At 36.3% G+C, this 25,109-nt stretch overlaps 2 protein-coding genes and 1 long non-coding RNA gene across 6 annotated transcripts; all 3 read right to left on the reverse strand.

Annotated features, from left to right (window-relative positions):
- Positions 1-336: 336 nt before the first annotated feature.
- Positions 337-24,388, reverse strand: LOC309481246 (immunoglobulin lambda-1 light chain-like). Of its 4 annotated transcripts, XM_082146097.1 has the most exons (5): positions 12,378-12,512; positions 11,973-12,294; positions 4,074-4,153; positions 3,880-3,991; positions 1,846-1,926 (listed from the first exon to the last, which is right to left on the reverse strand). In XM_082146097.1, coding segments are annotated over exons 1-5 (624 nt in total). In that variant the 5' UTR covers positions 12,487-12,512; the 3' UTR covers positions 1,846-1,925. The 4 variants fall into 4 exon arrangements, with proteins under 4 accessions (XP_082002221.1, XP_082002220.1, XP_082002223.1 ...); XM_082146095.1 differs by lacking the exons at positions 3,880-3,991; positions 4,074-4,153; positions 11,973-12,294; positions 12,378-12,512 and adding exons at positions 337-873; positions 23,919-24,245; positions 24,334-24,388 and having other exon boundaries at positions 1,846-1,875; XM_082146094.1 differs by lacking the exons at positions 3,880-3,991; positions 4,074-4,153 and adding an exon at positions 337-873 and having other exon boundaries at positions 1,846-1,875; positions 11,965-12,294; positions 12,378-12,501.
- On the reverse strand, positions 6,800-11,958 carry LOC309481431. Its single transcript, XR_014200012.1, has 2 exons — positions 10,336-11,958; positions 6,800-7,760 (listed from the first exon to the last, which is right to left on the reverse strand). It is a non-coding gene; the product is annotated as an uncharacterized lncRNA (long non-coding RNA).
- Positions 14,354-23,912, reverse strand: LOC309476380 (immunoglobulin lambda-1 light chain-like). The gene is made up of 3 exons (XM_082139632.1): positions 22,689-23,912; positions 22,276-22,608; positions 14,354-14,831 (listed from the first exon to the last, which is right to left on the reverse strand). Exons 1-3 carry the CDS (start codon positions 22,882-22,884, stop codon positions 14,512-14,514), a joined length of 849 nt encoding a protein of 282 aa, XP_081995758.1. The 5' UTR covers positions 22,885-23,912; the 3' UTR covers positions 14,354-14,511.
- Positions 24,389-25,109: the final 721 nt, after the last annotated feature.

Consider the following 25,109-nt stretch of genomic DNA (forward strand, 5'->3'; position numbering starts at 1 on the left):
TAATAGTCATTTTTCATTTGTCATTGAGTCACTCTTCATTATCAGTCATGTGATCGTCTCCATATTCAGACGACATTCATCTCTGCTGTGCTCTGAACAAATGATATTTACTAGCAGTAACACTAGTTTAATTTGCTCTTTCCACTGAAGATCTGAGGTTTCATATATTTTAAAACTAAAGACATGGTTTATTTGAGTATTTACACAATGATACTACTTTTATTTCCCATTCTTCCATTGATCATAGAAGTGAAAACTGACTTAGTAAGGAAGTAGTTCATACATTTTGAATGGTTAAATGCTTAATTTCCCTACAAAAAATCAAGAAGAAAACTGTTTGTTCAACATGCGGTTTATTAAACAGGTTGTAAATCATCTTACATCATTAAAGCCAGAATATTGTCTGCAGAAAATGACACAGTTCAGGCTACTAAGTTACATTCTTGAACTATTTTTAATATATATTCATGATTTCTATTCCACTACGTCAGAAGATATTATCACTCGCTATCATAATCACTCAAACAACACATCAGATCCTCTGAGTTTAGTCGCTGCATTCAGATTTCTTGATGCTTGTGCTGGTGATTTTTGAGGCAACAGACGCTTCACATGTCAGATCTTGGTCTTTGTCCCACTCTGAGCTCTCAATGGTTAAATAACTGCTCATCTTGAATTTGTGATCAGGCTGCTGTTCAGCAGAGCCGGTGAAGACGCCTGTAGTAACAGAGTTCCCGTTCACAAGCCAGCGCACATCAGCAAAAGCCACAGACATGTGATTGATCAGACACACCAGAGTGACTTTACTGGAGCTGATCAGATCTTCTCTGGATGGACGGAGGATGTTCAGCACAGGAGGAGCAACATCAGCATCTGCATCAGCATCAACACAAATCACCATTAACATGGACAAACATCTGCATCAGCATCAACACAAATCACCATTAACATGGACAAACATCTGCATCAGCATCAACACAAATCACCATTAACATGGACAAACATCTGCATCTCAGACACACATCTGACATATTGAACTCTGACTACATTTAAACTTCGAAAATGTCACACATCACCATGTCAACAATCATCTTTTCTCACATCATTAAATAATTAAAATTTAAAACATGCATCTCAATGTCTGTATTGACTTGCAACACAAAAGTCAAATAGTGCATGTATGTCGGTAGTTTGTTGGATTGTTATTTTCTACATCAAGATTTTAGGTTGAAATGTGAATATATTTGTCACACAGTGTATATTTTAGATGCTGACACTATTTTTTCTACCATTTTTAATAATCTTCATGCCTTCACTAGCTCATTTTCAACTGTCCTACAGCGTGACATAAAGGTACAAATTGAGTAATATAATTAGTTAATAAAAGCTTCATGTATAATCATTATAAAAAAATAAAAAAAACATTTAGCAAAACAGTTTTAGATGTAATACAGAACGTCACACTGCAGGTCAACTTCTCATGTGTTGTTTCACAGATACTGTACATTATTAGTTCAATGAGGATTTAAAAAAAACATGAAAAAGACAGTTCTATAATAATAATAATAATAATAATTATTATTATTATTATTATTATTATTCTTAATTGAATAAAAAGTACAACCAGATAAAAACACAGATGAAAGTTAAAGCTGCAGTGAAAGTCTTGTCAGTGTATTTCAGGACTGTTCACTGGTGTTTGATAAAACTGTCTCTGACTGAAATCACACATTTAACTAAATTAACTACAATAATGAGTTTATATTTCTATAATAAAGTTTAGGCTATATTTAATACAGTAAAAAATATTTAAAATATTGAAAATACAGTGTAAAGATCACTTACCAGTCACAATGAGTTTTGTTCCTTGTCCGAATACCACAGTGACACATTTCATATGTTCAGTCGTACAAAAACCTCCTCAGTCTGTGAAGAGACACAAACAGAAGTGAAACACTCACTCAACCTCGGCTGACTGTGTCCTTTACACATTTATTTCATGGAGAAATGTTTCAGATTCAAACACAAACACATTTATGTTGCTGTTTTAGTCTTCATATTTGCTGTATTTGACGGCTGTGTATTAAAGTGCTTTGAAACACAATCTCATATGGCTGTTGTTATTCTGAGGTGTCAGTGACTCAGTGGCGGTTCTACATTGAATTACACCCGGGGCGAGACCCCTTTCGAGCGCCCCCCCGGCGCCCCCCAAATATAATTTTTGTTACCCCATTGGCAGATAATGTTTTGCTTGTTTTAAGCAAAAACTCAATTTTTATTTATTTCCCCAGAAAACAAGACTTAATATCTTATGTAATTTTACTACTTTAGTAAAATAACGTTATGCATCTTTATTTAAGAAATGTTTGATATTTGGACTGGAAACAAGACAAAAATACTAAGTAAGAAAAGCATTTTTGCAGTGTAATAACTGAACTTGCAACAGTTTTGTTGCAAAGAACAATATTATGGTGAAATTAGATCTCGTGTTTGAGTTAAAAACTAATTATTGTTAAGCATAAAAAGAATCATAGAAAAAAGGCTAACAAATAAGAGTTATACACTCTAAAAACTGCTGGGTTGTGTTAACCCAATTTTGGGTCAAATATGGTCTCACCCAACATTGGGTTAAAAATTAAATTTAAAAATGGACAAACCCAGCCGTTGGTTTACAGTTTTAATGTAACCAATGCAATTTGTCCATTTTTAAATTGCATTTTTGTCCATTTTTGATTTTGTTCAAAATGCAATTTGTCCATTTTTAAATTGCATTTTTTAACCCAACGTTGGGTTAATCATGAATGAAATGTGCGTTATCTGGAAGAAAGTCGAGGTGTGACTGATAACTTCGATACCTATATGGATCGAAGTTATCTATACCTATACCCCCCCATGAGGAAGCATTTTTAGCATGAGGAATTTCTAGCTTTAAGACACGAGATAAAGTGTTTGTGTGTCTCTTTTTCACCAATTGCTGTCATTCATTCATTCTTTGCTTTGTTATTATTGTTCATTTGTAGATGAGATTGCATGATTATTTGCAGCCAAAGATGAGAGTAATCTGTTGTGAACTCTGAGTGAATTCACTTTGGGAAGGAGAAGCCATTGAACAACTGAATCCATCACATACTGTAAGTCTGTTAGTGAAGGGAACATGCTATGGTCACTTCAAGAAAGTGTGTCTTTACTCCTGAGGACCAGAGATGAGAAACTGCTGTAGCTTCAGAAGACCTGGAATACAGAACATTTCATGAGTTTGTGTGCCCATATAATCTTAGCGTAAGTGGTAAACGCATTTGGCTTGCTGTCCGCTATAGAGGGGCTCAGAGAGGACATTCTCCTCGAGCTCCGATCGCCCCCTATTACACAGGCCAAATATGGTACAAACGGGGGAGAAGGGGAGGAGGAGGGATGCCGAAAGAAGGCTGGTTTTATAACTTGGTATTAATTAGAAGATTAGATGGGCGTACTCCTCCCGAAATTACATTAATAACTTCACATGTTGATAAACATTGTTTTCTAAAATAATTACTTACAGGACAGAAAAGTAAAGTTTTAGTTAGTAAATTAGATTAATCATCATGAATCTGAGAAGTGAAGTAGTTCTCTTATCATCTGTTGTGAATGTGAGCAGTGAGGAGGTTTTTGTCATGGTGTGAATCACTGTGATACCTCCTCTTTAACAGAGTTGTCCCATGTGTGACAGTAATACACTGCAGAATCACCAACATCCACATTACTGATGATCAGACTATAATGTAATGTAGATGAATATGTTGATGTGAATTTAGGAGCAGAGAAACCAGATCCATATTGAACTGAGCTCCAGCCATGATAAAATCTTAACACGTGTTGAGGAACTCCTCCTGGAGTCTGTACCATCTAGCAGAAGAATCAGTTACTGTCCCCAGATTACAGTTCAGTTTAGCTGTTTCTCCTTTATTGACTGTGATTAATGGACTTTGAGTCACTACAGTCACTCCACTGACACCTGCAGAATAAACACATCCTTTATATGAGATTGTGTGTCAAAACACTTGAAAAATCTGACATCAGAAATGAGGAAAACTTACAGGTCAGAAGAGTAAAGAAAGCACAGAATATTGTGATCATCTTGTGATTTGGTCCGTGTGACGTGTAAAGATGAGCAGTGCTGTAGAATAATGCTGAGATGATCAGAGAGAGAAACTTTAAGACAGTCAAGAGCTCTGAGAGGGAGGAGCCACTGAAAGACCCACCCACCTTGTACAATAGACACGCCCACATCATACAATAGACACGCCCACATCTGACAAACTACTTCTCACGTCATCACTGAGGAAAATGTGTTAAAGTTTTTCTCAATCGATTTGACACAAACTCAGATCACTGCTCTCAAAACAATTAACACAGTGATCTGAACACTTTATAATTGTCCTAAACAGATTGTAAGTTTGTCATATTCTCAATTGCACATAGCATGATTTCAGTTGACCCCAAAACTAGAAGGCCAATCTGATGGTTAATAATACACACATCACTGGAAATGCAGTTTTTTATAATGGTTTACACAGCTATCACAATTGCTTTTACGATAAAACTATTTTCAAAAGTAGCCAACATTGTTATGCAAATAAAAAAGTAAGAATAAGCTTGAGAATGGGAAAAGAAAGACGTGTGGAAGATGGTGGAGAGAGTTGAGGAATGGGAGAGGAAGAGTGAAACATGTAGAAAGAGATGAAGAGAAGAGGAGGAGAGAGTTTAAGAAAAGGAGAGGGAGAAGAGATGGGTGAAGTGGAGGACATTGGTGAAGTGGAAAGAATAAGAGGAGAAATTGTACAAAGACAAAAGGAAGGGTAGGGACTAATGCATCCTGTGGAATAAAATCTGCCTGAGGAACATTGTGTTGGATTGCATTCGGGTGTCACTGGTTAAGGATTACTTTATGACGGCCTTCTCTGTGCATGTTTGCATATGTTAAAAATATGTTTTGCATATAAACAGACTTTCACAGTTTCAGAGTTATAACAAATCATGTTTGATATTTATGATGCAGTTTCCAAGTGATTTTGCCCAGATACTGTTAATGTTTTGCTAGACACACACTTGTGCTGTTACCTTCTGTTGATAAAGAGAAATACTCATAATCCAAACATGTATGAATTGAAAATCATTCAAATGAGTTTAGGTTTGACCTCTAATTAAGTTTACACTCCATCCATTGAGTCGATATTGACTTTGCGTATGTGCTCATGTGTATGCATGTTTGTGTGGGTTACATCTGCTAGTGAAAGCTAAAGTCATCCAAATTTAATAAATTAATAAATTAAAATATTTAAGTTATTTTTATTTTTTTTGTTGTTGTTGTTGATAAACATATTTCTTATAGCAGTAAAGTGAAGTAGTGCTCTTATCATCTGTTGTCTAAAAGCAGAAGTGATTGTGAGCAGTGAGGAGGTTTTTGTCATGGTGTGAATCACTGTGATACGACCTCACTAGCAGAGCTGTCCCATGTGCCACAGTAATTTTTGTTCTGTCAGCACAGAGGGTTTCTGTGTGACCACTTTCACAGATCTGACACCTGTGAAATTATAATCAATAAAATGAATTTCATCAACTTTGACACCCCTGAGAGAACAACATGTTTGTAGAGAAATAACTGACATGACAGAAGAGTGAGGAGAGTGAAGTAGAAAATGATCAGCATCTTCCCTGTGAAGCAGTTTGAGTTTAGTGGAGAGATGAAGAGAATAAGAGAGACTGAGAGACTCATATATGAGGAAGAGAAACTCTGAAAGAGTGACGATCACTGGAGTTCAGCCAATCATTTCATCCAGAAACTGCTTTAATATTCTCAGTTACTTCACATATAAAAAATAAATAAATAAATAACATTCTAATGTTTCCTCCATTCCTGTGAAATGAATGTTAGTTTAATAACAATCCTCTAAGAAGTGATACATGAAATCAAATGTATAGACATATACTAATATTAAAATTGCACAAATATATAAAAACAAATAATTTTTAAAGCATCTAATTTATAATTTCACACAATACTGCTGAATATTAAAATGAAAATTGTTCATTAAATAATTTAAACTCAGTTCATGATTGCGGTTTGTCTCGTGAGGACAGTAAAACTCGTCTGTTTCTCTCCATCATGAGTGAAAACAGAGAAAACTACATGTGTTTCATAATGAAATGCACTTTACTACAGTTTTATCTTTCTCTCTTCTGTAATTCAAATTGAAGTGAATGTTTATTTTCATTGTAAGTTATACAACGATATTTAGTCGATATTTAGTTCAAAAAAGTGCACACATACACTTTTTTACAATTTTTTTTTTTTACAAAAATATAAACTAATGTAATCAAATGGTTGAGGATGTAAATGTAAACAGTGCAAAAAATATAATAAATATGTACAATAAAAAAAAAGTGCAATATAAATGGATATTTGCCGAATTTGATTGCACAAATCCCTCATTTCACACATAACATAAGCATTTATGTTATGTGGCATTTAGAGCTTGTGCAGCTATTGGATAAAAACTGTTTTTGAAACAATTTGTCCTTGTTCTGATGGTTCTGCACCTCTGCCTGACGGTAGCAGACTGAACAGAAAGTGCCCTGGATGAGATGTGTCTTTATGATGCTGTGAGCTCTCCTGAGGCAGTGTGAACTGTGTAGGGTCCTCTAAAGTTAGGAGTGGACACCCGATCATTTTCTCTGCAGTCCTGATCACCTTCTGAAGATCTTTTTTATGTGCCACAGTGCAGCTGGTAAACCACACACAGAGGCAATAAGTGAGCACTCTAAAAACTTTTAGTGAAGTTCACAACGTAATTTCGGGAGGAGTGAACCCATCTAATCTTTCAATTAACTGCCGGAGCATATAAGCAGCCGCTCACCTTGCTCTGGCATCAGATATTTTAGCATCCCTCCACCTCCCCAACTCCACCAACATAATTCAGGCATCTTGCTACCATACTCATCATCTGAGCATTAGTAGTCTCACTGGGGGGTGTATCTAAGCTCGAGCTGAAGCTGCTTCCTCGAACCCATCCACTGCAGACAGCAAGCCAAATACGCTTAACCTTCTTAGCTTAAAGATTATATGGGCAAAGGAACTTGTGAACTATGATTTACTCAGTTTTTTTTTTTTTTTTTTTTGGTGAAACATTTTTACACTTAAAAATACTGATTAAAATTTAAAGCAGTTAAATCAATTACATTCACTGTATGAACTGAGTAAAAGTAAGTACAAAAAATAAGTAGATCTGACTAACTGCATTTGGTACATTTACAAATAAAATGTAATAGAATTAATTGGGGAAAAACATTTAAAAAACAATATTTATGAGTAATATTAACTGTTTTTATTTGATTAATATACATTTTTATAGTATGAGTAATATTAACTTTTAATTTCCTCTAAACTTTTGTAAAATATTCCATACAACCACCACAAGTAGTCTATACATGACATTGGCCTTTATTGTCGATGAGTTCAGCAATACAGCATATTTTACACTGTTTTAACATATACAATATTGCCTACATTTAAACTCACGTAAAAAACACTTTAGAAGTAAAAATGAAACATTTAAACATTCAAGTAATTCAAGTGTAATCGATCGGTCTGTTAACCCATTTCCACCTTATCAGCGCTGGTTCTCGTGCCGGAGATGGACTCGCGCTCTGCGGGTGAACTTCGAACTTTAGACCGCCGTCCTGCGATTCACTCATAGCCGAAAGATGCTGCGCTATTGGATAACCTTCCAATAAACAAACAGTGCACAGTTCTGAGAACATTTTATCATCCAAATTAGTTATATTCATTATCTTTAGGAATATAGTTATGCAAGGCGTTACAATCACGCGAAAAGACAAGCGTGACACTCGTTTAATTTAGATGATTCACATTGCGTGTTCTTTTGCATTAAATGATGTTTCATTAAACAAAGTTCGGGAGGAGCACGTTCAAATAATCAATCCAATCAACTTGTCATCAACAATCATCATGTATCCTATCAGCATGAGAGGAAGCATATCTATATATATTCACTCAGTCGACTCATCTACATTCCTCGACAGTTTTTCAACATCCCTCCACAACCCCGACTCCTCACTCTTATTCGGGCCGAATTCCGAGCCCAGAGCCCTCTCCTCGGACAGCACGCCAAATGTGCATACCATTTATTCTATCGGACTTATTTGTAAGTGTGAACTCGTGAAATAAAATGATCCAACATTAGGCAGTCCCAGGTCCAACATTAGGCAGTCCCAGGTCCAACATTAGGCAGTCCCAGGTCCAACATTAGGCAATCCCAGGTCCAACATTAGGCAGTCCCAGGTCCAACATTAGGCAGTCCCAGGTCCAACATTAGGCAATCCCAGGTCCAACATTAGGCAGTCCCAGGTCCAACATTAGGCAGTCCCAGGTCCAACATTAGGCAATCCCAGGTCCAACATTAGGCAGTCCCAGGTCCAACATTAGGCAATCCCAGGTCCAACATTAGGCAGTCCCAGGTCCAACATTAGGCAGTCCCAGGTCCAACATTAGGCAGTCCCATGTCCAACATTAGACAATAGACACGCCCACATCTGACAAATTACACATGAGCTTCTCACTTCATCACTGAGGAAAATGTGTTCAAGTTTTTCTCAATGGTTTTGACACATTTCTGAAAACTCAGATCACTGCTCTCAAAACAATAAACACAGTGAACACATTACATATTATAATCAGCCCGTTCTCATCCCAAGGCGTCATATACTGACGCTTTTGACATTTCGTCTACATCCGACGCACGTCACCCTTTAGCGTCAATATGAGACACAGATAAATATGGTCCAGAAGGCGCCTCCTAGCGGTCTAACCCTAACCCTACCCCAGACCTAAACCTACCCATAATCTGCGTCTCATATTGACGCTAAAGGGTGCCATGTGCGTCGGATGTAGACGAAATGTCAAAAGCGTCAGTATATGACGACCTAGGATGAGAATGCGTTGTTATAATTGTCCTAAACAGATTGTAAGTTTTCATTTATTTCATACAAATAACAAATCATATGCATAATTGTCTCAAAACATTGAGTACAAACTTCTCAAATGTTTTTACTGTTCACATATCCAACCAAAAATGTTATGTATCAAAAAAAAAAAAAAAAAATGCAGCTCTTTTTATTGAATTTACAAAAATCACAAACATTTACGTACCATTTTTCCAAACACAGCAAACAAAACTGTAATTTGTCATATTCTCAATTGCACATTGAGGCCAGCTAGTGAGAGCTGTGCAGTAAAACCTCACTCCTCTGATCTCAAGAGACTCGCTACACGGTTACACATGGAATGATTTCAGTTCCCAAACTAGTATCTGCCGGGTTCATACAGTTTTTTAAAATGCTTACACACTAAAACTGGTACTTGAGGCCCACTTAGCGAAACCATTCACTCATGTACCTAATCCTCAGACCATGTCTGCAAAACACTTATACAGAAATTAATCACTTAGAAAACTCAATGTTTTGAGATACAATAAATTTTTGACCCTTGCATTTCTGTTTATTTTGTAAATATTTACTGAACTGCATACAAGTTAAGTCATCTTTATTTCTGTAGATTGTTTTAAAGGAGCTTCACAAAAGTAACAAATTCAAATTCTGCTGTAAAGCTCTAACAAGGCAATGGTGTCATTATTCAGCTCAAGTTCAGTGTTGATTCAATTCATTTCAATAACTGTAAAGTTGATCAATTGTGCATATATGCCGTATATATAGTGTATTTGTGCACATATCCGCGTGACAAACTCCTGTACACTCCACTGCGCACTGAAACAGCAAAAGACACAAGAGAGTAGTGGTTTACATGTTACACACCTGTGTGTAGTTTCATGTGTATGTGGCTAATCCTTTAATGGTTTGTGTATAGAGTTACCATGCAAAAACATAATTTTTAGAAGAGTTAAATAATTTTGTGTTGGCTTTTGCAAGAGATGTTTGACGTTTTGCATCTTGTGTGCATGTCTTTGATTTTGTGTGTAGAGTTTTGAGAAATGGATCCATAGTTTCAGTATTTGTGTACTGTAAGAACATGACTGTGAAATTCACTTTAGAGTAAAACTCACTCATTTGGCAGTTTATTTATTAATTTTGATTATTAGACAGGACTGTGTAGTGACTGACAGGAAAGAAGGGAATGGGATCAGCAAAGGACCTCGAGGCAGGAATCAAACTCAGGTCACGAGAGGCACAATTGCACTATATGTCAGTGTGCTAAGCCAGCACCAACTTGTTCTTAAAGGGATAGTTCACTTTGAAATTAAATTTTGGTATGTTTTAGCTTACCTCAAGGGCATCCAAGATGTAGGTGTCTTTTTTTCTGCAGTAGTTTCAATTTTGATATTTTTAGGTCAAACCGTTCTTGTCTGTCAGTCATAATGCAGGTCTATGGACATTATCTCAAAGAGCATGCACAGAGTCCAAATTAAAACAATTCCCCGTCGTCCAAATTAAACAATTCCCCATCGTAAGTACACATTGATGGCCTAAGACACGAAACGAGCGGTTTGTGTGAGAAAACGAACAGTATTTATATCGTTTTTACCTCTTGAACACAGCTGCGTCCAAATGATCTGAGAGAGCGGGCGGGTATAGATATATACACTAGATGTCGCATTGGCTACTTTACAAAAAAACATCATAAAATCACCATAAGAGGTGAGTTAACTTAAATTGGAGAATATTCTTAGGTTAGATCGTAGGCTTTGTTATGCCCGCCTCTCATGTCTCCAGTGTCACTGTAGTTGAGTTGTCGCTGTAGCCGTTCCTGTTAAAGTCTCCTGGCAGTTGCGTCGACGTCGAGCGCTCGATGAAAGCTTTTAGTGGAACATTTGTGAAGGCATTCTAACATCCTGATGTTCGTTGATCCGTGGATTTGACCTTCCACAGCTCACACGTTTTTCATTAACTTGGTTTACTTTTTGTGTAATTATGATTGTGTTTTCATTTTGTTATCTCTGTTTTGTGGTTTTGGTTTGACCAGTTTGAATCGGGCCGATTTCGTAGTGCGTCCTCTATCTACAAGTCATTCTCTTGGTGTGACTTTGTTTATTGCCAGTGAGGTAGGGCGTTGTTACTCAATTATTAACTGATGTTGTCATTTATGGTAGGCCCATGTTGTTCTCTTTTTTTCTCTTATGTTGAATGAGTGATTGATTATTGTACAGTCAAATTCATTTGTACCGGACCCATTCATTTTTCTGTGTTCTTCTAGTTTGAGCCAAGGCTGAGTGCGCTGAGGGGGAGTCTAGTCACCAGCGCAGGGTTGAGCACCTCTTCCTATTTGTTTGCTGTGCACACATGTGGTTGAGAGCATGATTTCTTTCAGCTAGTTTGCCATCCCTTGTAGCAGTATTTTTTGTAATAATTTTTTTTTGTTATACGTATCTTTTGGTGGGGAAGGTACAACATTTCTTTAGTTTTGTGAAGTTGGTTTTTGGCTTGATTTGACCTTCTCATTAAAGATGTCTGGAGAAATGCTCTTTTTAGCCTTGTGAGTTTGATTATGATTTGATTATGATTATTCTGGTTTGATTCATTTATCTATTTGTTTCATTTTTATTTTTTTATAAAATGTATTTCTTTGTTAAATTGGACAACACGTCTCTGTCTTTTCATTGTACCACCGAACCTGTGTTCATATTTTACTGTTCAAATTTTGCATTCAATTTTCCTCACTGTTAAATAAACGAATATGAAATAAAAGTAAATACATAAATGTCCAACATGCCTCTATGGTGACCAGTCCATCTCTAAAGTTACACTTGATATAAATTATTTAAATATACTAATGCAACTGTAAACTGTACAATCCGGACATACTGTAAATTGAATTCAAGAACAAGTGAGACGTGTGTAAAAGCAGAAGTGAATGTGAGCCGTGAGGAGGTTTTTGTCATGGTGTGAATCACTGTGATACGAACTCACTAGCAGAGCTGTCATATGTGCCACAGTAATACACTGCAGAATCACCAACATCCACATTACTGATGATCAGACTATAGTCAATCTTTGACTGAGCTCTAGATGTGAAGCGGCTGGATGTAAAACCATCACCATATTGGTCAGGAGAGCTGTGTGAATGATAGAATCTCAACACAAACTGAGGAGCTTCATTTGGACTCTGTTTATACCAGCTGACATAATCATAATCCTTTTCAACGTTACATTCCATAGTCACAGATTTGCCTTTTTGTTCTGTCAGCACAGAGGGTTTCTGTGTGACAACTTTCACAGATCTGACACCTGAAAAATTATAATCAATACAATTAATTTCCTCAACTTTGACACCCCTGAGAGAACAACATGTTTGTAGAGAAATAACTTACATGACAGAAGAGTGAGGAGAGTGAAGTAGAAAATGATCAGCATCTTCCCTGTGAAGCAGTTTGAGTTTAGTGGAGAGATGAAGAGAATAAGAGAGACTGAGAGACTCATATATGAGGAAGAGAAACTCTGAAAGAGTGACGATCACTGGAGTTCAGCCAATCATTTCATCCAGAAACTGCTTTAATATTCTCAGTTACTTCACATATAAAAAATAAAAAAATAAATAAATAACATCCTAATATTTCCTCCATTCCTGTGAAATGAATGTTAGTTTAATAGAAATTCTCTAAGAGGTGATGTATGGAATCAAATTTATAGACTGAAACAAAAATTTAAATTGCACAATATATATACATCCATATACTGTATATATATATAATTTATAATTTCAAACAACACTACTGAATATTAAAATTAAATTTGTTCACTAAATCATTTAAACTCAGCACAGGATTTCAAGACAAGAATTTCATTCACTTAGAAGACTTGTTTCAATTTTTAATTGACTGACATTTGTTCAGGTAACAATTCATGAAAATATATTGTTCATGATTGCGGTTTGTCTCGTGAGAACCTGCAGGCCAGTAAAACTCGTCTGTTTCTCTCCATCATGAGTGAAAACAGAAAAAACTACATGTGTTTCATAATGAAATGCACTTTACTACAGTTTTGTCTTTCTCTCTTCTGTAATTCCACACTTCAGCTGAGTTTCCTGGTTTTTCAGTCCCAGGTCCAACATTAGGCAGTCTCAGGTCCAACATTAGGCAGTCTCAGGTCCAACATTAGGCAGTCTCAGGTCCAACATTAGGCAGTCCCAGGTCCAACATTAGGCAGTCCCAGGTCCAACATTAGGCAGTCCCAGGTCCAACATTAGGCAGTCCCAGGTCCAACATTAGGCAGTCTCAGGTCCAACATTAGGCAGTCCCAGGTCCAACATTAGGCAGTCCCAGGTCCAACATTAGGCAGTCTCAGGTCCAACATTAGGCAGTCTCAGGTCCAACATTAGGCAGTCCCAGGTCCAACATTAGGCAGTCCCAGGTCCAACATTAGGCAGTCCCAGGTCCAACATTAGGCAGTCCCAGGTCCAACATTAGGCAGTCCCAGGTCCAACATTAGGCAGTCTCAGGTCCAACATTAGGCAGTCCCAGGTCCAACATTAGGCAGTCTCAGGTCCAACATTAGGCAGTCCCAGGTCCAACATTAGGCAGTCTCAGGTCCAACATTAGGCAGTCCCAGGTCCAACATTAGGCAGTCGCAGGTCCAACATTAGGCAGTCCCAGGTCCAACATTAGGCAGTCCCAGGTCCAACAAAAACTGAGAACACTGAGCTGAAACATCTCTACGCACCATCATCTTGAAAAGCAGTCCACACTTCAGCTGAGTTTCCTGGTTTGCTGTGATACTGCATTACTCAAACTGATCTGCTCTTATAACAGAACGATTACAGGAGTTTTGAACAGATTTGTCCACTATTAGCTGTTAGAGAATATGTGTGATGAATGAACATGATGTTTAACCATTCCTGACTATTTGATCAGATTTCCAAATGTTAAAGTCACCAAGAAATCAAAATGGACAATTCTTTTTTTTTTTATGAAATATTGCAGTATTTATTATAAATCACTTATCCAAGCACTCATTATTTTTAAATGTATGTTCCCTGATTGTCAATTACAGAAATATATATTGATATTATGCAGTAAAAGTTATAAATGAGTAAGATATGTGATGCAAAATAAAGCACTGATTAGATATCACCAAATCCTGTTAATTACAATGTGGTTTTGTGTATGAAATATATTTCTCTGTGATCTGTGCAGCCGGTGACTTCTTCACAGACTAAGTTTGTGTGTTTCAGTTCTGAAAGAGCTCAGAGGAACATCATGATTTGCATAAAGCTGAAATTATGAGGCACATTGTGCAGGTGTATCCTGAGAGAGAGTCATGCATGTCTATGAAAGAAAATGCAAACAAATGCATTGCCAAAGATCTTTAATTGCAGAACCAAAACCAAAAATTAAAGTATATACTCGTGTTAAGTCTCAGATATGGCATCATACAATTCAAATAATATGAAAAGAAATAAAGAAGAAGAAAAAAAAAAACATCTGTTATTTTCATTCAGACAATATTTCAATAACACTTTGAGTTTTTGATACTTTTCTTAGTGAATTTTGAGCCCACTGACACTTGACATGAGAAATCCACATTATCGGTCCAGTCCGAGGAGTCGATGGTCAGAGAGCTGCTCATTTTGAAGGTTTTGTCTTGTTGTTTCTCAGTAGCACTGCTCCAAACTCCATCTGTAACAGAGCGTCCATTGACTGTCCAGCTGACATGAACCAGAGCTACAGAAATATCCTCAGCCAGACACACAAGTGTAGCTTTACTCTCCTTCAGAGCCTCAGTGGACGGAGGCAAGAGTGTCAGAACAGGAGGAGCCAGAGGAAAGTCTGGAGAAAACAGGCAGGGAATTCATGACAACAAGAAATATTATAATATAATATAATATAATATAATATAATATAATATAATATAATATAATATAATATAATATAATATAATATAATATAATATAATTTAATATAAATGTATCACAACTTGTGTAAATGGGTCAGTTAAAGGATACAAATTACTAGAATCATAATTTTAATATTGAATTTAACCTTAAATCTAACTCTACAAAGTCAAGTCACCTTCATTTCTAATGCACTTTTCGTTAGCCTCATAGCATCATTTCCTAAGTCATTTTTTGTTTTTCCTTGTTTTCCAAAGACATTGAAATATGACTTAGGCAATTATGCTATGAGGCTAACGTTTTAACAATATGGACTGTTTCAAAGCAGCTTTACAGTGATAAAGAACAGAACATTACTGGTTTGAGACAACATGAGGGTAAATATCAAGCCTTTAAAAACTATTTTAATATTATTAACCCATCAACTTGAGTTCAGATTTTAAAAATCATTATTAAGTATATACATTTTTTTTTTAAGTAAATCAATATATTTAATTTTTTTTATCGTATAATTTGACCTTTATTTTTGCAATAATAAAAAGTGACTGAACAGTATTGAAAGAGTAAAGTTTACTCACCGATCACATTCAGTTTTGTTCCTTGGCCGAATACCACTGTGATACAAGTCACATCTTCACTCGTACAAAAACCTCCTGAGTTTCAGAGGCGAGAGACACAGAACTGAAACATTCACTCAAGCTCAGATTATAAACCACAACTCTCTTCATTAAAACTCTTACAGTCATTAGTGTCGTGATGTCAAGAAACCAGTTCATAAGCAGCTGTTTTTATGCAGGTGTTTAAAGTTTTTGTTTTTCATATTTTTCACCAGTTGCTGCAATAAATGTTTTGCTTTGTTATTATTGTTCATTTGTAGATGAGATTGCATGATTATTTGCAGACAAAGATGAGAGTAATCTGTAGTGAACACTGAGTGAATTCACTTTGGGAAGGAGAAGCCGTTGAACAACTGAATCCATCACATACTGTAAGTCTGTTAGTGAAGGGAACATGCTATGGTCACTTCAAGAAAGTGTCTTTACACCTGAGGACCAGAGATGAGAAACTGCTGTAGCTTCAGAAGACCTGGAATACAGAACATTTAACACTATCCTGTTATATGTGTTTTATTTTATTATATTATTATTATTATTTTTTTTTTTTTTGGTATTTGGAGCTCTTGATAAAAATATTGGTAACACTTTCTGTGAAGTCTAGCTTATAATGAATTATAGATCCATTTACACTTTTTTAAGTATTACTATTCTATAAATAGATTTATAAAGACTCATTAAGACCTACACTGCATTATAAGAACTGTTATAGTTACATTTATATATATGTATTTTATAATTACTTCTGTCTTGCATTTGCTTTTTCACTGCACTTGCTCATAATGAGCGCTGACTCAAACACTGATTTATAATTATTAATTAGTCAGTCGTATGGTTACATGAATGTATTTATAAAGATGCAACATGCATTGCTATATTGTTATTTTATTATAGTTACAACGACTTTTCAGTAATTCAGATTTATTTCTGTCAAATAAGTGAATATTGTTAATAGCCATGTTGTTCTTATACAGTTTATTTTATTTTATTTTATTTTATTTGCTTTGGTACTATTTTCACAAGTAAGGTGTCAATTTTCAAAACTCTTAGTGCTAATATCACAACAGATCATCAAAAGCGCACTTTTTTTCCAGACATTTCATCATGTTTTCAATTGTGTAAGTACAATACTCAAAATCACAAAGTATCCTTTTCACAACACAAAATAAGTGTTTCATCTATACATGATTCATTCACAGTCACTGCCTTTCATAATGTCATTACTATCAAACTTTTGATTTGCATCTCTTCTTGTTCAGTTTAATACATTTGTCTATTATTTAATCCAAATTATCTTAATGGTTAATCAATGAATCATTTGGTACACCTATAGATTTCTATAGATCAGATTCTATAGATATTTCTACTTTGCAATTTCTGATACAGATAACCAATGTAATGAATTCTTTTTACATTATACGTGATTTTTCTTAGATTATAACCTGTATGTTCAAAGTGTGTGTGTGTGTGTGTGTGTGTGTGTGTGTGTGTGTGTGTGTGTGTGTGTGTGTGTGTGTGTGTGTGTGTGTGTGTGTGTGTGTGTGTGTGTGTGTCCTGGTACGTAAACTCTACATTATGGGGACAAAATGTCTCTACAAAGATGGCAATATCTGAAACCATTGTCCTTGTGGGGACATATACTGTAGATCCCCAGGAAAACAGCTTATAAATCATACTACAGTTTTTTTTTTAATTTGCTTCAGTAATATTTTCACAAGTTCAAAACTCTTAGTGCTAATATCACAACAGATCATCAAAAGTGCACTTTTTTCAAACATTTCATCATGTTTTCAATTGTGTAAGTACAATACTCAAAATCACAAAGTATCCTTTTCACAACACAAAATAAGTGTTTCATCTATACATGATTCATTCACAGTCACTGCCCAGCACCTGCCCTTTTGCCCCTTGGTGCCCAAAGTGCCCTTTTGTCAAGGCAAAATTTCCTCTCCTTTTTTTTTAATTAAAGGCCCTTTTGTGGATGCCTGCCCAATCTAACTATTAGTCAAATTAATGAATAATAATTTAGCCGTAAATAAAAAGACCCACATGATGACCTTTCACCTTACGAACTCATCCGGGACGATTCCTCACGCTGCACGCGCATTTTTTAATTTCGCGCGGCTACGCGCAGTCGCGCACTACCAGAGGATATCTTAAACTCTGCGGCTGCTGGTAAGTGGTGTTTCATTCTCAGCGAAGTGCTTTTAATGTTTGTTTACTTATTATTATTATTTTACAAGAACGACGTGAAGAGAGCATGCAGACAGAGATGTTGTTTATATTGCTGTGTGTAGGCTGTAGAAGTAACGTTAGCTTGCTGTTTGAGAGAGACAAGTTTCAGAGGGTCTGGTCTTTTTATGTTATTTGACTAAAAACTATTATTTATACTTTAAACTATTGTTATTATTTCTACAGTATTAATAAAAAAAAAAACGTAGAGTGCCTTAAATTATTATCACAACACTGGTAAGGCTTACCAGTATCTTATGTTTTGTGTGCAGCAGCCTCTGTGAACATCTCCCCTAGCAGCCTGGGCAGAGTCTGCAGCTTTACAGCAGGTCAGTGAGCTAGTGAGCCAGTTCCAAACACTGTCAGCAATCTTTACATCTTGTCATGGTCACATAAAAATGGTTTAATCAGCTAATATATCTCCTGTATGTTTGTTTTAATGTCTACAGTCTCAGATCAACTCCAGCAGTATCATCAGTATCATCATCATCATCATCATCAGCAGCAGCAGCAGCAGCAGCAGCAGTAACAACAACAACAGCAAAGGCAGCAAACTCACTTAAGGACTTTAGTAAGAATTTACCAGAACAGGTATCACATTAATGTTAAAAATCTTGTAAAGTATTAATTGCTGTATTTTTTCTGTTTGCTTTGTTTTTATTTTCATTGTATAAATGTAACTCTTGTATTTTTGTAAATCAGTTTATGCCATGAAAGTAGCCACAGATGCTGACACGGCATTAAATAAAACTGTACTGTACTCTACGAAACATGGGCCACGTTGATTTTGTCCTACACAGTTTACAGCTGTTCTTTATTATTCTGTTTAACAGAGAAGAAAAAATCCATCAGGTTGGGACAACTTAAGATACTTCAGTTTCTAATCCCAGAGTTATTAATAGGTGCACATACATATTTTTTTTTTTACTCTTAAACTTAAAATTAGTCTTTTCTGTTCTGTTTCTTTTTCAAAACGGCATCAATGCATTTGCTGCCGTATCGATACAGAATCATCCATATTGATATATTGCTGTATTGATATTTTGAGCACAGCCCTATTTAAAGCCTTGTTCCATGTGCCCCCTTTTATACTTTGAGCACCTGCCCCTCCAGAGGTCTCTGCACGGCCCTGCACGCGTGTGTGTGTGTGTGTGTGTGTGTGTGTGTGTGTGTGTGTGTGTGTGTGTGTGTGTGTGTGTGAGAGAGAGAGAGAGAGAGAGAGAGAGAGAGAGAGAGAGAGAGAGAGAGAGAGAGAGAGAGAGAGAGAGAGAGAAAGATACAGAGAAATTTGCCATTTGTGCAAATACTGTAAAGCAGAATAGAGTATAAGGGAGAGGAAACAGTCAATGACTGTAAAACATCAGATTGATCAGAGATGCATCAGTAGAAGGAAGACAGACGGCATCAAATACAGCATTTTACATTACAGTATTATGCCATGTGATACTGTAAACATGGTAGAGACATGGTTGTTACATTACTGTACCTCACCCTTCATCTGTAAAGGTCCACTACAGTATATTCAGTCAAATGGTATAGAGTGAAATCATTTACTGTATTGCCAGCAAACTCTGTTAGCACAGAACCTCATGGCTGTGCTTCATCACACCTTTTGATAACACACTGGATCAGAGATGTATAGTAACGAAGTAGAACTACTTCACTACTGTACTTAAGTACTAAAAGGCTGTATCTGAACTTTACTAGAGTATTATTTTTTTCTCCTACTTCCACTTTTACTTCAGTACATATTTTCAAGGAGTTTAATACTTTTACTCCGATGCATTTTTTATGTGCTGCATCGTTACTCGTTACAATTATAAAAATGTTACGAATCATTCCAAACCCACATTATCACTGCCAGAGCGCCGGTAGATGGCTCTGTCACCAGGTTTGATGAAGCTGGCCTAGCGAATCAAGCGATCCCGCGCGTGCTCCCGTTCTGCCTTTCGCTCTGCTGCCTGCCTCCATTGAGAACACTTGAGCTTTGTTCATTTGTTTCGAGATGGAAGAACCAGAAACACCACCTTCAACTTCGAGTGACCGTGGCGGTGAGGGTGAGGAAGGAGACCAGAGTCCATGTTTTCATTTGTCAGAGTGAAAGACAATTCATATAGATTAAAGTGCGTAACTGTTAACCGTCATGAGGACGCCGACACACTGAATCGTTTTTTTGTTTAAATAGTTTAAAGTTACTATTAGATGGAATGTTATTACCTTGACAAACTATACATCATTAAAATGAAATAAGACTTAAGTTTCAGTATTTGAGCACTATTTTATTCTTATAGTGACAGTTATGTCTTAATTTGTGTCAGGAGTTATGTAATAGAAAAAATAGTCGATACCTTTAATATGAATTATGAGCGATCAGCCGCTCCCATTCAGAAAAACACTCCTGTGCTGTCCTCATGAAAGCGCTTGACCAAACAACGTCCCTCAGGGCTTTTATCTCAAAAATGTGCAGATTTTGACAAATATTGATAGATTTCATAGGTTTACGGCAGATTTCTATAGAGAGGAATAATATTTATTGAAATTATAACCAAAATGGGCCGATGTAATCATTCTGAGCGCTGCTGGATACTCTGATGTACTGTGTTTTCAGTCCATACTGGCAACACAAGGAAGGGACATATTTGATCTGTTTTTGATTACAAAGAGTTAAGCTCAGTGTTTTAAGGTGCTCTTGTACATTCCTGTCCTTGTACTGCGGCTTCAGCCAAATTAATTGTGAGTGTCCTAAACATTTGAAATAATATACTGTAACAATATGATGTTCAATCTTCTGACTGTTTTCTTTAATAGCTTCATAACACAATACTTGTACTTTTACTTTCAGTACTTGAGTAGTAAATTTTAAAATAAACTACTTGCAATACTTAAGTACAAAAAATGTTGAATACTTTAGTACTTCTACTTAAGTGTTGTGCTTAAAGAACACTTCAACTTCTACTCAAGTCACTTTTTTGATAGAGCACTTGTACTTTTACTCAAGTCTTGGTCTCTAATACTTTATACATCTCTGCACTGGATAGATACTATTACAAACATTATGGATTAAATTACTTCTAATGTGGCAACTGTAGCCTGTATTACTGTATCTATTTCAGCAACAAGGGTGAATTGAAACATGTATCTTCCATTGTTTGCCATTGAATGAACTGATTGTTAAAAGTACTAAACTGAAAGAAGATCATACTGTTGTGTTTCTGTGATTAAACCAAATGTTCTCATTACATATTAGAATAATCTTGTGTTTGAAACAATGATTATGTGGACTGAAATGTGTATAACTGTAATGAAAGCATGGGATCAGGTTTTGAAAGAATGACTAGCTGTGATACAAGTGTGATCAGTTTGGATTTTTGTACTAAGAGTTTTGAAAATGTACTTGTGAAAATAGTAACAAAGCAAAAAAAAAAAAAAAAAAAAAAAAAAACTGTAAATACTTATTGTGAGTAATAATACAGTTACTAACCTCTATAAATGAATAGTTTATGGCTTTAAGTAAAGTGAAAACATAGAATGCAATTTTCCTACAAGAAATGTTAAGAATCATAAAGATGTGCTCATTATACATTTTAAGTAGTTTACTTGTAAATGCAACTATAATGAATACTACTTCTTGTAATAAAATAATGAAAAAGAAAAAACAGAAATAATTAATACAGTTGGAAAAAAAAAATGTGTTTTTCTAATTTTACATACTAGCAAAACACTGCAACAATATTTTTTAAGTATAATTTCAAAACTGCTATAATCAACACCATGCATATGTCTGAGGACAAATAGAGTTTAAAAAAATCACAATTACCATTCATGACCTCTAATGCAAACATTAGCCATTAAAGACATAATTGATAATTAATTGGTACAGCAAACAAGTGTCTCTGCAAATATTTTATATTTGATCATTTATAAATGTGCAGTGAAAAAGCAAATGCATGACTTAAGTATTTATAAAAAAATGTATATATATAAATGTGACTAAAACATGTTCTTATAATGCAGTGTAGGTCTTAATGGGTCTTTATAAATATAATTATAGAATAGTAATATTTACTTAAAAATAAGTATGGGACTATAATTCATTATAAGCATATATAGACTTCATAAGCATTACCTAAATATTTCTCTAAAGAATTACTTACAGGACATAATAGTAAAGAAATTATAATAAATAATAATACGTTTTATTTATATTGCGCTTTTCTCAAACCCAAAGCGCTACAGAGGGAAATGATAACAAAGACATCAAAACAATGATAAAAGGAAGAAAAACAGGAACAAAAAAAGAAAAGACGAAAAAATTACGCCAAGATTACGCACTAGAGATGATGGAGACACTAAATCAGAGTTAGTAAATAGATTGAGATTATTACAGTCAATAAAGGAGAAATTGCAGAATAATCTCAACATTCGTTTGTAATTCATCATGAATCTGAGAAGTGAAGTAGTGCTCTTATCATCTGTTGTCTAAAAGCAGAAGTGAATGTGAGCAGTGAGGAGGTTTTTGTCATGGTGTGAATCACTGTGATACGTGCTCTTGAGCAGAGCTGTCCCATGTCTTACAGTAATACACTGAAGAATCACCAACATCCACATTACTGATGATCAGACTATAATCTGATTTAGATGAATGTGTTGATGTGAATTTAGGAGCGGAGAAACCAGATCCATATGTAACTGAGCTCCAGCCATGATAAAACACTAACACAAACTGAGGAACTCCTCCTGGAGTCTGTTTGTACCATCTAGCACCAGCATCAGTTACTGTCCCCAGATTACAGTCCAGTTTAGCTGTTTCTCCTTTATTGACTGTGATTAATGGACTCTGAGTCACTACAGTCACTCCACTGACACCTGCAGAATAAACACATCCTTTATATGAGATTGTGTGTCAAAACACTTTAAATCTGACATCAGAAATTATGAAAACTTACAGGTCAGAAGAGTAAAGAAAGCACAGAATATCGTGATCATCTTGTGATTTGGTCCGTGTGACGTGTAAAGATGAGCAGTGCTGTAGAATAATGTTGAGATGATCAGAGAGAGAGACTTTAAGACAGTCAAGATCTCTGAGAGGGAGGAGCCACTGAAAGACCCGCCCACCTCGTACAATAGACACGCCCACCTCATACAATAGAAATCATATGCATTTTTTTTTTTCTCAAAACATTCAGTACAAGCTTCTCAAATGTTGACAGTTTACAAATCCAACCCAACATTTTATAATTATCAGGAAAAAACATTTGCAACCCTTTTTTTGAATTTACAAAAAAACACAAAAATCTATGTACCATTTTTCCAAACACAGCAAACAAAACTCTGTAATTTGTCATATTCTCAATCGCACATGGAATGATTTCATTTGGCCCCAAACTGATATCTTCTGGTTAATAATACACACATCACTGGAAATGAAATTTTTGTAATTGTTTACACAGCTATCACAATTGCATTAACGATAAAAACTATTTTCAGAAGTAACAAACATTGTTATGCAAATAAAAAACAAAAACAAGAATAAGCATAAGAAGGGGGAAAGAAAGAGGTGAAAGAGTGGAAGAGAGTTGAGGAATGGCAGAGGAGAAGAAGAGAAGAGGAGGAGAAAGTTTAAGAAAAGGAGAGGGAGAAGAGATGGGTGAAGTGGAGGACATTGGTGAAGTGGACAGAATAAGAGGAGAAATTGTAAAACGACAAAAGGAAGGGATGAAAGATGAGTGAAGAGACGTAGAAGGTACAGACTTTCAAATGTAATGGAAAATCATCCTAAATGACCATGTAATAAATTATAGATTATTCTTGAGAGAAGCTGAAACAGATCCAAAGTGTTACTAAGACATTCCACATTTATATTTATTCTACTATAGTATTGAGAGTGTAACATTTGTAGTTTTAGGAGAGGAGAATCCAGATCCATATTCAGGAGAGCTTCAGCCATGGTGAGACTCCAGCTCCAAACAGGACAAAAAACATCATAAAAGCAACATAAGGACGAGTTAACTTAACAGACACAATAGTTAAGAAATTGGAGAATATTCTCAGCATCTGTGATTAGTTTGTAATTCATCGTGAATCTGAGAAGTGAAGTAGTGCTCTTATCATCTGTTGTCTAAAAGCAGAAGTGAATGAGCAGTGAGGAGGTTTTTGTCATGGTGTGAATCACTGTGATACGAACTCTTTAGCAGAGCTGTCCCATGTCTTACAGTAATACACTGCAGAATCACCAACATCCACATTATTGATTGACAGATGACAATCAGACTTGGTTGGATAAGAGACTGTAAATTTAGGAGAGGAGAATCCAGATCCATATTTAGGAGAACTCCAGCCATGGAACGAGTTTAACACAAACTGAGGCGTTCCTCCTGCGACCTGTTTATACCAGCGTCCACCATCAGTAGAGCTGCCTGTGTTACACACCAATGACACAGTCTGTCCTTTATTGACTGAGATTAATGGAGGATTCTGCGTCACTACAGTCACTCCACTGACACCTGAGAATAAACACACCATTACTGAGACTCAATATCACATATTCATGATCATATTAGATATGCATCTTAAACTGCAGTGATGTCTTACATGACAGAGTGATGATGAGGATGATGAAGACTGTCAGCATGTTGTGAGTGTGTGATGTGAGTGTCACGGTTGTTGAATGCATTGTTTTCTTCTTGTCTCGTGTCATTGTTGTTTATGTGTGAGTGGGCGTTGTCCCGCTCACGTGTCCGTCAGCGCTCCAGCTGATCATCATCATCATCAATCACTGTTCACAGCTGCGATTCATTTCCGTTCCTATATATACTCACACCATTCTCTGTTCCAGTGTCGGATTGTTTGTTGATGTCCTGTGACTTGCCGTGTCTGTTTCCCCGTGGAGTTGCCGTGTCTGTGTTCGCCTTGCCTTGTCTTCCTGCCGTTGTGTTCATCATCCTTGGGTTCACCGCACTCCAGCACCGGGATTGGGATTCACCACTATCACCGCACCAGCGCACCACAGACCATCAAGTCCCTGCCTGAGTCTGAATCGCCGCCTTCCTGTTCTGTCTGTTGTGTGTACTTTGGATAATAAATATCACTTTGAGTATCTGCGATTGCTTCCTGTTTATTCTATCATGACAGAACAATCCGACCATTCCATGGAAGCAGCAGGTGGCGCCGCAGCAACGATGGACGACTTTGTTCGTGCAAGTATTCAAAGGATGGACGCTCAGGACCGCCAGCAAGGAGAAGCGGCGCGCGCGATTCAGGCTCTCGTCACGCAGGTGTCCGAGCTGACCCAGCGTTTTCAACAGCTGCAACCTCCCGCTGCGCCAGCCGCACCGCCCGTCCCTCCCACACCACCGATGCCCGCCTCC

The sequence above is a fragment of the Leuciscus leuciscus genome, assembly GCF_965113295.1.
Source record: "Leuciscus leuciscus genome assembly, chromosome: 1".
Classification (NCBI taxonomy): domain Eukaryota; kingdom Metazoa; phylum Chordata; class Actinopteri; order Cypriniformes; family Leuciscidae; genus Leuciscus; species Leuciscus leuciscus.

Bases quoted from the DNA above. Each gene is read 5' to 3' on its own strand.
- LOC309476380 (XM_082139632.1), bottom strand. From the start codon at position 22,884: ATGAGGTGGGCGTGTCTATTGTACGAGGTGGGCGGGTCTTTCAGTGGC. The intron at 22,609-22,688 runs GTAAGTTTTCAT...TTTATTCTGCAG, and splicing joins TTTCTTTACTCTTCTGACCT to GTGTCAGTGGAGTGACTGTA. The intron at 14,832-22,275 runs GATTCACACCAT...TGTTTTCTCCAG, and splicing joins TCAAGAGCACGTATCACAGT to ACTTTCCTCTGGCTCCTCCT.
- LOC309481246 (XM_082146094.1), bottom strand. From the start codon at position 12,486: ATGAGTCTCTCAGTCTCTCTTATTCTCTTCATCTCTCCACTAAACTCA. The intron at 12,295-12,377 runs GTAAGTTATTTC...ATAATTTTTCAG, and splicing joins TCTCCTCACTCTTCTGTCAT to GTGTCAGATCTGTGAAAGTT. The intron at 1,876-11,964 runs CACAGTGATTCA...TCACTGTGGTAT, and splicing joins CTCTGCTAGTGAGTTCGTAT to TCGGACAAGGAACAAAACTC.